At 38.9% G+C, this 15,698-nt stretch overlaps 3 protein-coding genes across 3 annotated transcripts; all 3 read left to right on the plus strand.

The window, feature by feature from the left end:
* Positions 1-2,316: 2,316 nt before the first annotated feature.
* LOC133723802 (uncharacterized) lies at positions 2,317-6,519 on the plus strand. Its single transcript, XM_062150667.1, has 7 exons — positions 2,317-4,193; positions 4,369-4,459; positions 4,607-4,764; positions 4,951-5,002; positions 5,118-5,197; positions 5,281-5,374; positions 5,455-6,519. Exons 1-7 carry the CDS (start codon positions 2,547-2,549, stop codon positions 6,204-6,206), a joined length of 2,874 nt encoding a protein of 957 aa, XP_062006651.1. The 5' UTR covers positions 2,317-2,546; the 3' UTR covers positions 6,207-6,519.
* A 54-nt stretch (positions 6,520-6,573) lies between these two features.
* LOC133723803 (uncharacterized) lies at positions 6,574-7,487 on the plus strand. The gene is made up of 2 exons (XM_062150668.1): positions 6,574-6,943; positions 7,026-7,487. The coding sequence occupies exons 1-2, from the start codon at positions 6,810-6,812 to the stop codon at positions 7,363-7,365; spliced, it is 474 nt and encodes a 157-aa protein (XP_062006652.1). The 5' UTR covers positions 6,574-6,809; the 3' UTR covers positions 7,366-7,487.
* Positions 7,488-11,101: 3,614 nt separating this feature from the next.
* Positions 11,102-14,481, plus strand: LOC133723344 (uncharacterized). Its single transcript, XM_062150158.1, has 5 exons — positions 11,102-11,751; positions 11,903-11,960; positions 12,049-12,166; positions 12,281-12,398; positions 14,104-14,481. The coding sequence occupies exons 1-5, from the start codon at positions 11,245-11,247 to the stop codon at positions 14,161-14,163; spliced, it is 861 nt and encodes a 286-aa protein (XP_062006142.1). The 5' UTR covers positions 11,102-11,244; the 3' UTR covers positions 14,164-14,481.
* Positions 14,482-15,698: the final 1,217 nt, after the last annotated feature.

The raw sequence follows: 15,698 nt of genomic DNA on the forward strand, positions 1-15,698 counted from the left end.
GTACAGAACAAGAAAGAGTGATAGACATAATGTGTGTTCTTTTGTGCTCAAGGTGTTATTCTCTGTTTTCTAAAGAAAAAAGGGAATGGATTCTCAGAGACTGAGATATGATGATGATGAAATAAAAAGCAATAAAGTTTCTGAAGAATTTTACGTTTAATTGTTTTCTGGTGTGAATAGATTCTTCCTTCATGTTTTTTATGTTTAGCTATAAGATTCTTCTGCTCTTCATGTCGCGTAGAAGAAGTCTCTTTGGATTCTATATGATCTTGGGCCCCATGGAGAGGATCGAAGAAGCCAATTTTAACGTTAGGATAGTTGATCTTCTGGTTAATTAAATAGAGTTTAATCTTTTTTAAGTTTTTTTTATAAACCGTAAATAGCTGTTACTGTTACTGTTCCTCTAGAGTTAATTACTTAATCATACCCGAGTATTAATTAAAAGTAACAACTTTTGTTACTCTATAATTTTCCTTTTCAATCGATTCTTATGGGCATAAATTCAGTTTTTGATGTATTTTCAAAATAAATATAAAAATTATGTTTGTGATGTAGAGCTAACGAGCTTGACACTAATCCGAAATTCCGAAAGCTCAAAAAATAAAAAACACGTACATATTTTGATGATCATATAAAACTGTCTAATTATGTGTTTACTTCAATGATATTGATATTGTATGTGAGATAAACTACCCGAAAATAACTAATGGTGTATTTAACAATCGTTAAGGGATATCGTTACATTTTTTATTTATTCATTGCTTAGGGTTTAAAAGAGTTCTACTCTACACACTTATGCTTATGTAATTAAATCTATACCGTAATATAATTTTACTTGAATTCTTAAACTTAAGAGTAAAAAAGCGATTTGTGAAATACACTAGATATAAAATGTTATTACGTAACTTTATAAAAGCAACAAATTAAAGGTTGTACTACACAAATAGTGGACTAAGGTTTGTGTATGGGCATATAATTAAAGGAAACTTTGACATTTTAGTGGATAATAATTGATTAATCAAGTTTCGATTTGAAGGTTTGGGAGGCCTCAATCAAACGCCTTTAGCTTAGCTCATAGAATTCTTGTTAGGTTTGTATAATATAGCAAGACTTAGTTCTCCAATAAAGCTAAGCAAACATGCTCCACGATCTGCTCACCAAGTTTCTCAACTACTAAATAGACATGGGATCGACTACTACAATTCTATTTTGGCTTTATATCTCTGATCTACGCGAAAAGAACAAAGAGCTAGGGAACATTCTCAGAATCTCAGGTGATGTAAGAAATTTTTTACTATTTCCAATTTGTCCATCTCATTTGTTTGAAGCATTAGTGTAAGTGTAAACACCAATGAGGATGAAGTTAAGTCTCTACGATTATTGGAACTTTAATTTGGTGAAGGCACGCTTGAATAGAACCCTCTTTTATAATCAAATTTCCAGTATGCATCTGATGGTGATCATGTTAGATTTGCAGTAACATGGCTGCACCACATGTCGTATTATTGATTTCTTAAATTAACAAACCTATTGACTTTGTGATTAATTAAAACCCTCATTACATAATGATTCTTGTCTTTAATGCCATGATATAGGATCCCTCGCCACTTTGCATTGGAATGAATCTTTTGAAGACTTAGGGGTAGCAAAATAGGGATAACTAAAGTCCAACTCGATCCTAATATAAATGTGGCATAAGTACTCCACTCCAAATGAATATACCTACACTAGTGTGTAGATTCTACTGTCCAATTAATATAACAGTACAGAGAAAATATTATAAATTCAAACATTGTGTATATATACTATGTATACCATCACCACCTAGTATAATTAAGTAATTAACGTCTGCATAGAGGATCTGCATGACTCTGTCTATGACATGCGTCATCTAATTCAACACTCGAGCTATATCACTACGGTAAAAAATTAATTAAGATCTCATTAAGAGACAGCTATAGTATGCTCGTCAAAAGAATAAGGAGCACTAAATTTTATTTTGTTTTTTGAAAAGGGAAAGAATGTCCCTCCCCTATACTTAAGTTGAACTCACTAATCCAAAAACTTCAGAGGGGTACCTTTTGTGGTACAAACTTAAGGAGTTAAGGACCTTAAATGCTACTTTATGTTTGGGTTTCCACTTCGCAAAGCCCGGTGCTTGTTTGGGCCTTCATTAAAACCGAATCCAAGCACAGTGACGTGGCAAGCAGTGAGTGGCAAACGACATACATAGAATGGTGGTAATAAATACCCTCTATATTATAATAGACGTGAAGGAATGAAATGAAAAATAACGCGCGAAATCCACCATTAAAATAAAGCTTCTCCTTCCCTCTTGACTGTTTCTCTTTGCCTCCACAAACATAACGGTAATTAACCACCTAACACCCGCCCCCTCATTTTTCTCTCTTCCACTTTCTCTTCCCCACCCTCATCAATCACACAATCCCTTTTTCATTTCACTCAAAATCACTGAATCCAATTTCTTTGAACAATCACAGAAAAGCTCGATCGCCCCTGTAATTCGAAACCCTAAATGCAACGAGATGATCATGGAGCCGAAGATGGAGCGTAAGAGGACGTTCGCTATGAACTGGGACGGCCTCCACGACGAAGAAGACGACGACCGCTTCTTCGAGTCCCGGGAGAGAATCTCCTCCGCCGTGCCTATCGACCTCGAAGCCTCCTCCTCCGACGATGAGGACTTCGACGACAGTCGCATGTCCTTCGCCTCCTGCGTCTCCTCCGTCCGAAACGACGTCGAGGTGCTGCGAGCCTTGTCCGCCGCCGCCGCCGAGCCGTCCTTCGCCTCGTCGCCTCCGATGTCGCCGGACTACAACATCTGGATGGCCGCGCCGGGGTCGATCTCCGAACGCCGCAGGCGGTTGTTGCAGGGCATGGGATTGGCCAACGGCGGCAAGGACATCGTCAGCTTCAGACGCCTCGTTTCGAATAAAGCCCCAAACGGCGTCTTTCCGGCCGTTACGAGTTGCCCTACTCGCTCTCGGGAAAAGATACAAGTTCCCGAAACGGCGCCCGAACCCGATCCCGATCCGGAGCCGGAGCCGGGGGCTTCGAATTCGCCGTTGCCGGTGATGCTTGTACGGTCCAGATCTGAAGGAGAGATCGAAGCTTTCTCGGCCGATAAACGTAGGAAAGAGGAGGTAATTGGCACTGTCTCGAAACAACGGCTGACAAGAACGTCGTCGGCGATCGCGGCGCCTAGCTCTAAGATGTGTTTTTCCACGACGCCTCAAAGCGACGGAGGAACCAAGACCGTCCGATCTAGGCAAAACAGCGCCGCATTGTCGACGGAGTTCACCAACAATTTAGGGGCGTTCTTCTTGATTAAAAATCTGGACACGGGAACCGAGTTCATTGTGAACGAGTACGATCAAAACGGGTGTTGGAACAAGTTTAGTGATCTCCAAACGGGGAAGAAATTGACCATGGACGAGTTTGAGAAGTCCGTCGGGTACTCGCCGGTGGTGAAGGAGGTGATGCGGCGGCAAAATGTCAACATTGAAGCCGGGATTGAGAGGAAGGTACCGGCAGGAGCCAATTCGTTTGTGTCAAAGAGTTTGAGGATGAGCAAGAGAAAGGTGGCTCTCTTGAAGAATAGCATAAAAGGTGTGGGGAGTGCTGTGAGTGTACTAATTGGGGATAAGGATCAACACGCCTCGTCGCCGCCGCCGCCGCTGCCGCAGGACCAGAAATCAAGCAAGGCTAATTCGGGGACTGGTTCGGAGTGGATCAAAGTTAGGCAGACTGGGAAGTCATATAAGGAGCTATCAGCATTGCATTTGTGCCAGGAGATTCAGGCTCATGAGGGCTCAATTTGGACCATCAAGTTTAGCTTGGATGCTAGGTTTCTTGCTAGTGCTGGAGAGGACAGGGTCATTCATGTGTGGGAAGTTCAAGAATGTGAGATTATGTCCATGGATAGCAATGCGAACCCGCTGCATCCCTCCTCAGTGCCCCCATATCCGGATCGATCAATGTGTCTTAGCTCTGAAGCTGCAATTTCCTCTGAGAAGAAGAAGAAGGGGAAGGGAGGCTCTTCTAGGAAAACTAATCCCATTCCTGACTATGTCCATGTACCCGAATTCGTGTTTGCCCTCTCGGAGAAACCTGTGTGCTCTTTCGAAGGTCATTTGGATGCAGTACTGGACCTGTCATGGTCCAGAGATCAGGTCAGTTTTTGCCTAATCTTTGCCATCTAATGATCCTGCATTTAAAAGCTGAAATGTAGTGGTTTGTTATAGTTAAGTTAGAAGCTGGCCTTATGAGAATTTCAATTATGATTAAAAGTATATGCATGTTCTTTGATATAACAAGAAGTTGGGCTAATTTTGATCTGACATGCAGCTATTGCTTTCATCTTCAATGGACAAAACTGTTAGATTATGGGATATGGTGACCAAGAGTTGTTTAAAGATGTTTGCCCACAATGATTATGGTAAGAAGCATCTATATACCACTGCTCAGCTGTTGTGTGCTTTTGTTGTTTGACCCTATATATTATGCAGCATACATGCATATATGGTGTTTGTTTATTTCAATTTCCTTTGGTTTCTTGAGTTTAACATGGGAATCGGTCTGGCAGTAACTTGCATACAGTTCAATCCATTGGACGACAGTGTTTTTCTCAGCGGCTCCCTTGATGCGAAGCTTCGATTATGGGACATACCTGATCGAAGAGTGGTGGACTGGACTGATCTTCATGAAATGGTCACCGCTGCATGCTATACTCCAGATGGCCAGGTCCAGCTCAATTCTATTATGGTTTTTCACAATGTTATTTTTCTGGTTTCATGTACTCTTTAGCATGCTTGGAATCTTCATATGAAGTCGAATCAACTTAGAAAACTTTATTATGACTCTTACTAACTTATGGTTCTAAATTGTTTCACTTCCCTATAGTTATGGTATACCTTTTTGTAACTGCAGGCTGCCGTCATTGGCTCGCACAAAGGGAACTGTCGTATGTACAGTGCAGAAGGTACGAGTCTTTCATACATAGTATATTCATTGGACAACCCTGCAGAACTTTATTCTAGTTTAAATATATTCATACAGACAGTCCATAATAAGGCTCATCTTGTTTCGTAATTCAGATTGTAAATTAAGTCAAGAAGGCCAGATTGATATTAAAAACAAGAAGAAGAATCAAGCAAAGAAAATCACCGGTTTCCAGGTAACTGTCCTCCCTCTGATTCCTTGCCAATTAACAGTTTCTGCTTAAATCCCTTGGAATGATTGTTCTCGTCCTCTAAACAGTTTTCTCCGATTAATCCATCTGAAATGCTTGTCACATCTGCTGATTCCCGGATTAGGATTGTGGACGGTAAAGATGTCACTCATAAGTTTAGAGGTATATAATAATCAAATGATCAGTACCATTTCATTTCCTTTCCAAAATATTCTGGTCAATAATACATGGATATGTAACAGGTTTCCGAAATACAAGCAGTCAAATTGGAGCGTCATTCACTCCCAATGGAAAGTACATTATATGTGCCAGTGAAGATTCTCATGTATATGTATGGAAGCGTGAAGAGCCTCGAGTGTCAGCCGCAGGAAAAAAGAGCACAATCACCACCACTTCTCATGAATATTTTCAGTGTAAAGATGTTTCAGTAGCAATCCCATGGCCTGGCACCATAAAAGGTGACCCTCCCCCGCCTGTGTCTGTGCATTCTTCTAAGAGGCACTCAAAACGTTCCTCTGTACAGCCAGTTTCAGGAACTGCATCACCTACTCAAGACGGAGGAGACAGCAAGAGATTCCTGCCACCTCTTCCAAAGAAAAACACTAATCCTAGTACTCCTCCTAGTGCAACAGCGGAGAAAAACACTAATCCTAGTACTCCTCCTAATGCGACAGCGGAGAAACCTTCAACTCCCCCACCAGAAGATCAGGATCCATCTGAAATTTCTCGAACGGATTCTGGGATTGGCGAGTCATTCAGCTCAGACCCTTCCTCTATTAGGTATGGTGGCGATTCACCTTCTATGTCTTCTGGCAATGCATCATCATCTTGGTCTTCCTCTTGGTCCTCTTTGTTTGGGCATGAATCGAGCCAAACAACCCAAGCTTGGGGCTTGGTCATTGTGACAGCCACTCTGGAAGGTGAAATCAGGGCATATCAAAATTTTGGGATACCAAGAAGGGTGCCGGGCAGTTTTTTTGGAGGTCCTACCTAGGTCGTTTTCAACTCTGTTGTTGGTCTCACATCGATCAAAATATAGTATACAGACTATGTCAGATGCCTTGGTGCAGTAGGATCAAAGTAAATACATCAAACCGCACGAATGGGATTTTGTTGAAGATGTCAAAACCATTCATTCCCATCATCAGAAAGTTTTGTAGATTACAACAACCTATCCATTTTCCACAAAATGGATGCTAGCTTGTATACTAGTTGCTTTCTTGTATCAGGCCAGAAAGTATTTTGCTGTAAATGTCATATGTCAAAGCTACTCATCACCAATCAATCGAGAAAAAAAAAATGTTCATCATCAGAAATATTTGTGAATTACAATCTATTACTTTTTATATAGTTTTGCGAAAAGTTTGCTGAGTATAACAATACATTATTGCATCAATAAAATTAATTTTCGATAGTAATAAACTACCTCATACACCGAATACTAATACGACACTCCACACACCGCACACGCCACTATCGAGAAAACGAAGTACTGAAGATTTTCGAGGGTCTGTTACTGGGGCTAAAGTCTATAAAAGACAAAGCATTTGCGGTTATTACATTTACTTAATTTGAATTCCAAAATCACCCGCCAAAAATGGTAGAGAGGAAAAGAGCCAGAGCTTCTTCGCCTTCGAGCCCTCTCGCCACCGTCGATGACATTCAGAGACGCCTCATGCGACCTTCCTCCGCCTCCTCTCCACCGCCGATCTCAACCTTATCATCCCCGCCGTACGATCCCTAACTCCCTCACGCTCTCCGATTTGAAATTCGTATCTAATTATCACCAATTTCGGTCCTAATTTTACTGCAGGAAAGATCGCCGCGCGCAAATCCAGAAGCACTCGTCGCAGGCGAAGCTGAAAACGACGAATTATAAGCTCGACGATTACTTGGATCTGAATCTGCTCGCGGATGTGTCTTCGAGAATCGGCAGCGCGAAGAAGGTTGAAACGACGTCGCTGAAGAAAGAGGTCAGAGATTTCGAGTGGCCGGTCAACGAATTGAAGGTGCTGGTTGTGGAGTCGGGCAAGGAAGCTGTGAATCTCAACGACGACGTGGATCTGATCGAGGAAGTTGGGGACGGAGACGCAGAAACCTGTACGGCGTTTCGACGTTTCGAGCGAAGTGCCTTACGGCGTTTCAGAAGGTGAGGATCACAAACACACCGGTTGTTAAATTGTTATTGGTGAAGAGTAATTTGCATAGTTACTGTAAGGAAAAGGAGTTGGATTTCAAAAACAAACTCAAAGTCAGGAGGAGCTTGTTGCATTTAATTGTCCACCGCTTATTACCGCTATAAGCTTCATTGTGGTTTGATTTTTTTATTTTTCTTTTAATTTTTTTATTTTATGCATTTGATTTTTGTATGAGGTGAGAACCACTTAAATTTCACCAAAAAAAAAAAAAAAATTCTTAAGCCCAAAAATGCATTTTGAATCTGTCTCACTTTTCCGGAAATCTATTGCCCGATAAGTTGATAACCACGATTTTAATAAAGCATTTTTATTTTAGTGTTTTTATTTCTTCTTAGTCAGTTTAGCCTTCTTCCGTAAAAAGCATTCCCACATCGAGTCAGATCCAATCGAATCTCCCAGCCTCTATGTATAGAGACTCAGGTCCTGTCGCCTCAACCATCGCACCACGAATCGCTGAATAGCAGGCACTAATGTCACCAAAAACGTGGTCTGCAACCGCACTCTGGCAATTAGCCGCTTGCCAAGCTTTGATCGCAATAAGACAGTGTTGGAATCGTCAACGCCATCGTTTGAGAGAAAGAGTGCAAGCTCACACAATAGCCCCAACCTCTATGATCAAGAGAGAATGAGTGTCTTTAAGTGTGTTAGTGTTTTGGAGATGGCAGTTGAACACAACTAAGTAAAAAAATCACTGAGTAGATGAACGAGATTGAAGAAAATAAAATTTGTGAAATGATTTTTTTTTTTTAAACTCCTCCTAATCCCCACCTTTGATGGGGCTCAAACACATGACTTCCCAAATAGGAAGTCACTCCATTATAGGGATGACATCGTGGCGGGTCCATTGGATCTCGGATCCTAATGGGGGAGGAATATGGGGACAATTGGGAAATGAGGATGGGAATCCCAAATCCCCCATGTTTTTACTCGGGGATGATATTGTCCTAAACCTACCCAATACTATTTTATCTTCTTTCTTTTTAAATTCAAGAATATATATTTTTGTGCCTACAATTTCTTTATTGGTTTAGCTTGATATTAAAAAAAATAATATATATATATATATATATATATATAAAGATTGAGATCCATTTAAATATGTATTTAAAAATTAGAAACTCTAATTTTTAATTCTTAATAAGAAAATAAGAGAAGAAAAAATTTGAATAATTAAGTTCTTATTGGAAATCGGGGCGGATATGGAGCCCTTATCCCCAATAGGGATGGGGAATCCTCAATAATTTTTATTGGGGATCGGCGAGTGGATGGGGCGTAGAATAAACTTGGGGATGAGCGTGTTAATCTGATCCCCATCCCCAACTCATCCCATTGTTATCCCTACTGCCTTACCACCACACCAAATACAAGCTATCTCGATGGCTGACCCTGGTGTTTACCTTTAGGCCATGTTTGGTAACCAGAAAGGAAAGGAATCAATTTCCTTTCATTTGGGAAAGTGTTTCCTGAGGGGGGGGAGGGAACCAATTTCCCTCACTTTTTCCTTTCCTTTGGGAAAATGTTTCCCTTCCTTGGTTGTCCCAAACGCAGGAAAGGAAAATGTTTCCTTTCCCAATGCCCACTTTCCGGAAAACAAACATGGCCTTAGAAAAAGCAATTGGTAGGTAAGTCAATTGCTTGACTCTAAAGTCAATATTTGGATTGGTTCAAAAGAATTTTCTAAAAACCTATAAAAAATATCATTAATTGCTATCCCTACTACCTTACCACCATACCAAACACAAGTAATCTTGATGGCTGACCATGATGTTTACCTTTAGAAAAAAGCAACTGGTAGGTAAGTCAATTGCTGACCCGAAGGTCAATATATGAATTGGTTCAAAAGAATTTTCTAAAAACCCGTTAAAATATCATTAATTATGGATAATTTCAAAAACCGTTAATGCAATAAAACGATATCTATATTTCACAAAATTTATAAATATGAAAGGAAGGGTATTTTAATCCTAGATACGATTATTAATTATTTCTAAAGAAGTATCGAAATTCTCGCTCTAATTCGACTATAAATGGATCATAATTCTATGTGAGTATGCAACCGAGTTTAATCGAGTGATGACAATAAGCTATTTGAGAAAATCGGAGAATGAGAATTCTAAGGCCACCGTCTGATATACTTCGTGTTCTGAAATGTTTTTATCCTCATGACATTTTCTTATTGTAAGAAAGATCATTTCTCTAAATTGTCTTTTAGTATTCGATCTTCTTTTCTCATGTTATATAAAAAATTCATTCTCAAATTTCATAGATTTCACTCATGCTTATTGAGAAGTTAATTCGTTGAAATTTGAGAATTCAGTATTATTTTAACTCATACGTGCAATTTAAATTCCTACTTCTTTTTATTTTTATTTTATTTTGAGCTAACATATATATCTATGTTTTATTGCAGCAACTTTAGAAGATTATCTGAAGAAAGTCAAGAAAAAGTTTTATTTCAAATTATAAATACAAGTTTCGAAAATACTGACATTCATCTTTAATCGAATCAATGATTTACCAAATTATGGTATGACCCCACTTCTTAAAAGTTTTGATATATATGCTTGCTTGACGTATACAATTTCTTTGTTATAAAATTAAATTTATGATCTTGGTACTCTTTGATTGCAGTAGCCTTGTGGTACTCGTACCAAACCATCAGAAATGTAGGTGCAAGAAACACATGTATGTTCTTAATCTCTTATGAGGTTTCAAGATCAACAGGTGCAGCTCATACATAAGCAAAACGGCTATGTGGGTTTTTCCACAACCAGTTTCCAGATACACGATTATGTTCTCCTCCAAAGCTTTCTTACACAGTCCAATTGATACCTTCAAAACCAACACATAAAAATCAATAAACAAAACAGATATATAACATTTCAAAATCCTAGCTCTGCCCGTGTGTAACATGCCTCAAAAAGAAGAAATTTGTGTCAAGATCTTGTATTCAACGACACATGTCAGCAAAGTGTGCCAACCCTGCAGTCAAATGACGCGTGTTAGTAAACTGTATCAGGCTTGCAGATTACAACACCGCGATGACACATTTGAAGAAGTTGTTCCTAAAACAATTATTTTGATATAATTATTACTAATCAAAATGACAAGTTTACTATCCATCTCTTATATTTAATATTTAATTGAATAAGGTCTAAGGAATATGAGTTAAAGATAAAGTAATCTAAAAATGTAGATGTGTGAGACATTTACTGTTTTACACTCGATCTTATCCTAAAAAATTTCTAGTCATATGATTATCATTTGAACATTGATAATCCGGAAATATTAGTACATAACTACATACTATATATGCTCAATATCCTCCATGTCTCTTGTCATTCGTGTAGAAACACTAATATAAGTATGTGAGTGCTCTTATCTTAAAAAGTACACTAAAGACGATCATTAGAGCTCAAACCATCACCGGATCAACTAATCAAAATTTCAATCTAAATCTGTCCAATAACCACGGATTTAGATCGAATCCGAATCAAAATCTGGTCTATTGGCAAGCCATCCACGAGTCAACAACTCAGCATAGCCTATAGAGCTTTTCTCTTGTTAAGCAATGGACCTGAGATCAGGTGGGCCGTATAGATTGGGCCATATAGCTAGGCCTGATGGAGTCATCTTCCTCCGGAAGTCTTGTCTGAAGACCATCCTATCCTTTTATCTTCTTCCCCAAATTGAATTCGAAAATAAAATTTTCGCGCCTTCTGTAGCTTCCTCTCTACCTTTCTTCAACTTCAGAATGCCAAACCAAATCTTCTTCCTTCAAAAACGCCCAAGCCTCTCCTCCAAACCCTAAGCTCCCAAGCCTCTACTCCAACCATGGACGACAAAGACCTAGACGACGCGGCTTTGTGGGCCGTGATCGACTCCGCCGCCGCCTCCCACTCCTCCAAATCCAAATTCCAATCCCGCCAACCCCTCGCTATCCAATACCAGCGGCCGTCTCCGCTGATCTCAAACCCTTCGCCGCCGCAGAAGCTCTTCAAGACCGCTCGGATCTCCTACTCCGGCGAATCCGACTCCAAATCGGAGGGCGAGGTCGTCGAGGAGCCTTGGGCTTTCCACCCGCCGAGGAAGATCGCCAGGTCAGAAAACGACGGCAATTCTCTCGCCGTAGTCAGAAATGTGCCGCGCACGCCTACCACGCCGGTGTACGCTTCGCCGGAGTCGCATTTGTCGCCGGGAATCGGGAGGTTTAGTAGTCCTGTTAGCTATCCGCAGAGAGAAGAGAGGGATAATAATCCTGTGCAGACGGTGCAGCATAGCTTGTCTGGGATGTTTCCTTCGGTTTCTTTGTTTAAGGAGTATCAAGATGCAGCTATGGCGGTGAGTGTTACTATATGATTAGTGCTCTTAGTTCAATTTCAGTTAGATTTGAAAATATAATTGCTTGGCCTTTTAGGAATTTTAGGTTTCTGAGCTAATTAATTAATTGCCTAGATATTTTTTGCCTAATTAGTTTGTGTCAATTTACCAGATCTTGGAGAAAACTGATTACACTAAGATTCATGGGAGTACTTATATCAAAAAGTCAGGTAAAGGCTTTAGAGGGAGGTTCTGGTTGTTGTTGCGATGTGGAATGGGATGCTAGATTGAACATAAGGTGTATTATGTGTTGAACAGGTTGGAGGAAGATATCGTTTTACTTCAATCTCTCTTTTGAGATCAAGGACAAGAGCATTGAGTTTGATGAGAGTCGAAATGTTCTGCGTGCAGAGTTTGTGGTTCGGGCACACATGCAGTAAGAATTTTGGGATCTAAGCATTAGATAGTCATCTAATTCATGGTCATGTCTTACTTTATCATGATTTAGGATCACTGATTTTGATAATATGTTTGCTTCCCTTGTTAATAGGGGTGGTAGGTTCTCGGATGGATGGGGCTCATGTGATCGGCGTGAGAAGAGATTCAACAAACCAAATCATGATATTCCAAGTACAGCAGAGACCAGGGCGAAAAATAAAGCATCCTCGGTAGGCCTATGTTTCTTATTTAAATTTTTTTGATATAGTGGAGAACTGATATCTTGGTGTATGTTCGTCATGAATTTCATTATCGCATTCTAACTTCTCAGTTTAGATGTCATTGCTGCACAACTGCACATTGTATGCATTGTTCATGTAGAGCTTCAACCTATCTTGATGGTCATCTAGTGATTACCAATATAGGGTAGCTTCTATCAACTAAGATCATTTAGATCCCTATAATGTTTTATGTATATGAGACTACGAGAGTATGGAAAGAGCTGTCAAATTCCGTTACTTTAATGTACCTACCTGCTGTTCAACATTGAAATTATGGTCGTTTTTGATTCACAATTTTCTGTAGTGTAGAACACATTTATAACAACAAAAGACAGAAAATCCTTCTTACAGCTTTAGCAAAAAAAAAAAAAAAAGTCCTCCCCCTAGGCCCTAGCCAACTAATTCATGTAACAAAAGAAAATGACCCACCACCAAGTACTCTTTTGACCTTGATCAAAGTACCCATAATTGAGAGTCAAAGACTTCTTCAACCATCTGCACCAGGAATTAAGATATCACAATTCTAATTAAAGTTAGAGGAAATTAAAGAAAATTTTGACAGAAAATTAAACTGATTACCATTGTGAAGTTTGGAATAGGGTGCAAGATCAAGCCAGATGTCTGTGGTGGAGTCCAATCTCCAAAGAAATGGTGGAGTGACTTTAGGGTTTGATCAGATTCTTTATTCTCTGTTTTGATTGGTCTGCTTGATTTGAAATCAGTGCCCAAAACATATCTCATCATGTGATTGTTGCTGTGGATAGTGATCTGTGAGGCTTTGAAACTGTGGTTGAGATGAGTAGCTTTTGTAGGATTAACTTGCATTCGCTGAAGACTCTGCTGGAAGAAACCTAGCTCATGATCCACACCTTCCTTTGCTCCATGAGCAAATCTTTATGTTGAAAAAATGAGGAAATTAAAAAATATATTATTTAGCTTATTGAAAATGACAGACCTGTAATCTTTAGGATCAGCTTCATTAACATAAGATCCAGAGTTTAAAAACAGTTGGGGGATAGTACTAGTAGTAGTGTTCAACCATGTCAAATAGTTGATTTTGATTCACATTTTGTATAGCTATGTGAAAACCCCATAAACTTTCTAGTGGCTGCCATGAATGGCTTGCATGCGCCCTTAATGTGTGCTTTCTTAGAATTGTTTCTCATATGTCTTGAAGCTTGCTTTCTATCAAGGACAAATGAAATATGCATTATCAAGTTTCATCTTCCTTTTCTGAGTATTGATATGATGTTTTTTTGACTTATTCTGATAACTTGTGAGGGTTAAATTAGAGCTTCCCCATTGGGAAGATCACCAAACACACAGGTTTCTTGTCCGCTTTGGAGTAAAATTTAAGATACATGACAACAGTATTAGATAATCTAGTTTATAAGTGTCAGAACCATGCATGTGCTATCTGTTTACTTACCTCCAGGCTTTATTTGCTAACCCATACATAGAAGACTTAATAATTTAATTAAATTATCACAGGACAGGCTCTTGAGTGATTTAAATCTATGTTATTTTCGTTTTTTCTCCTTGTGCCAATAAACCAACAAACATATGATGCATGATCCGTAAATATTCGTTCGTTTTCTACTTTTTGGAGGCTTTGTGCTGACAGTTCCATTATTGAGTACCTTCGCATTTGCAGGACTTGCTAGGAATTGGAGATTACAGACCTGGTGCAAGTCAAGACCACCAATATGCATGATCAACCAAGATTTCTCTATTAGATTTTATGGTCTGTACTGTATACTGTTAGCTGAGAGATTATGCAAGTTTTTCCTTTAAAAAGTTGAAAGATATCGAATCATACACACAACTAAAAAAGGTGAAACTTCACTTGGAGCTTCCGAAAAGTATAACCTCTATACTTGTGGGTAGCGATGCAAATCATGCTACTGTAGTTAGATTTACTGCTTTCTGATCTTGCTAGTACACAACAGATGAGATTTGATGTAATGGAACATTGGAATGTGCTGTTTGGTCCTACTCACATTGTTGGAGAATCATACAATTTATAAAGCTGATTTACTTCAAAAGGTTTTGATGTGTGAGGTTTGATTTTTTACTTATTGGGTACTAGTGCTACATTTCTTCTGTGTGGAACTGTGGAAGTATCGTGCTCGAATATACATATGCTTTTCTTATTCAGTGGGATATGGTAGATGCTTTGTTGTTACTGAAGAGGTCGTCTTAATTTGGAATAAAATCTTTGTCCAGATTTAATCAGAAAGCAAAGGATATCGTCAAATGAATTGTAAGAACCTTTGAATACGGATAGCTACAGGGCAATTTCTATATTTGACAAAATTTCCAAGTAAATTCTGCATTTGCTTATTACTCCTTTACACCATTATTCTTTCATACATTATTGATTAATCCCTCCGTTTTTGTAGATTTAGATCGTATAGTAGCGGGTTGCAGGCTACTACACTCCATTGAATTCGATAGCTACCAGACTCTTCATAAGGTCAGGTGGCTGCCGAATTCTCTTTGTAGTATAGGGTGTTTGGATATCAAGTTCTTGAAAAACAACTTAAGAATGAATGATAACTAGAATACCACAAAAAACTATAGCCAATCGCCGGACATACAAAAAAATATCAGTAGAAAATGGCCAAACTCTAGTCGAATGTAAGGTAAAATTATATTTTTAGGAAAATATTAATGAGTTAACAAATGGATCAAATTGAGAATCCGTTAAGAATTTTCTATTCAATTACTCTTTCTTTGTATTTTTGGTCTGGTAATGTTTATGTTAATATACGAAGCACCATACTTGGATGATAGAGATCTTCAAACTCATTATTGTTATACAAGTGCTTGTGTTAGATAGTGATTCAGATTGGACTGAACTGGACAGAGAGAACCTGTGGACCAAAAAGAAAAAGGGTCCTCAAAAGACAGGATGAGACAGTTTATGTTCACCAAAATAGTGCCCAAAACTGCTATATTCTTTTACCCGTCATGATTAATGTAACAGATTCTTCAGGCCATTGGCCTTCATGCCCCTCTGTTTCTTTCTTTTCTCTCCCCCTAATACTTTTTTCACCTCCTCACTATTTTGTTACATATTCTTCACGATTATCATGATTATTTTATTAGAGATATTCGAACTCTTGAAATTAACTCAACCACAACGAGATAGTATTTCATCTCTTTTACACAAAAGGATCCGATATCCTTCGTATGTATAATGAAGTACAGATTCATTGATCTTGTTTCATTGCAATATTGTATTTA

The sequence above is a fragment of the Rosa rugosa genome, chromosome 7, assembly GCF_958449725.1.
Source record: "Rosa rugosa chromosome 7, drRosRugo1.1, whole genome shotgun sequence".
Classification (NCBI taxonomy): domain Eukaryota; kingdom Viridiplantae; phylum Streptophyta; class Magnoliopsida; order Rosales; family Rosaceae; genus Rosa; species Rosa rugosa.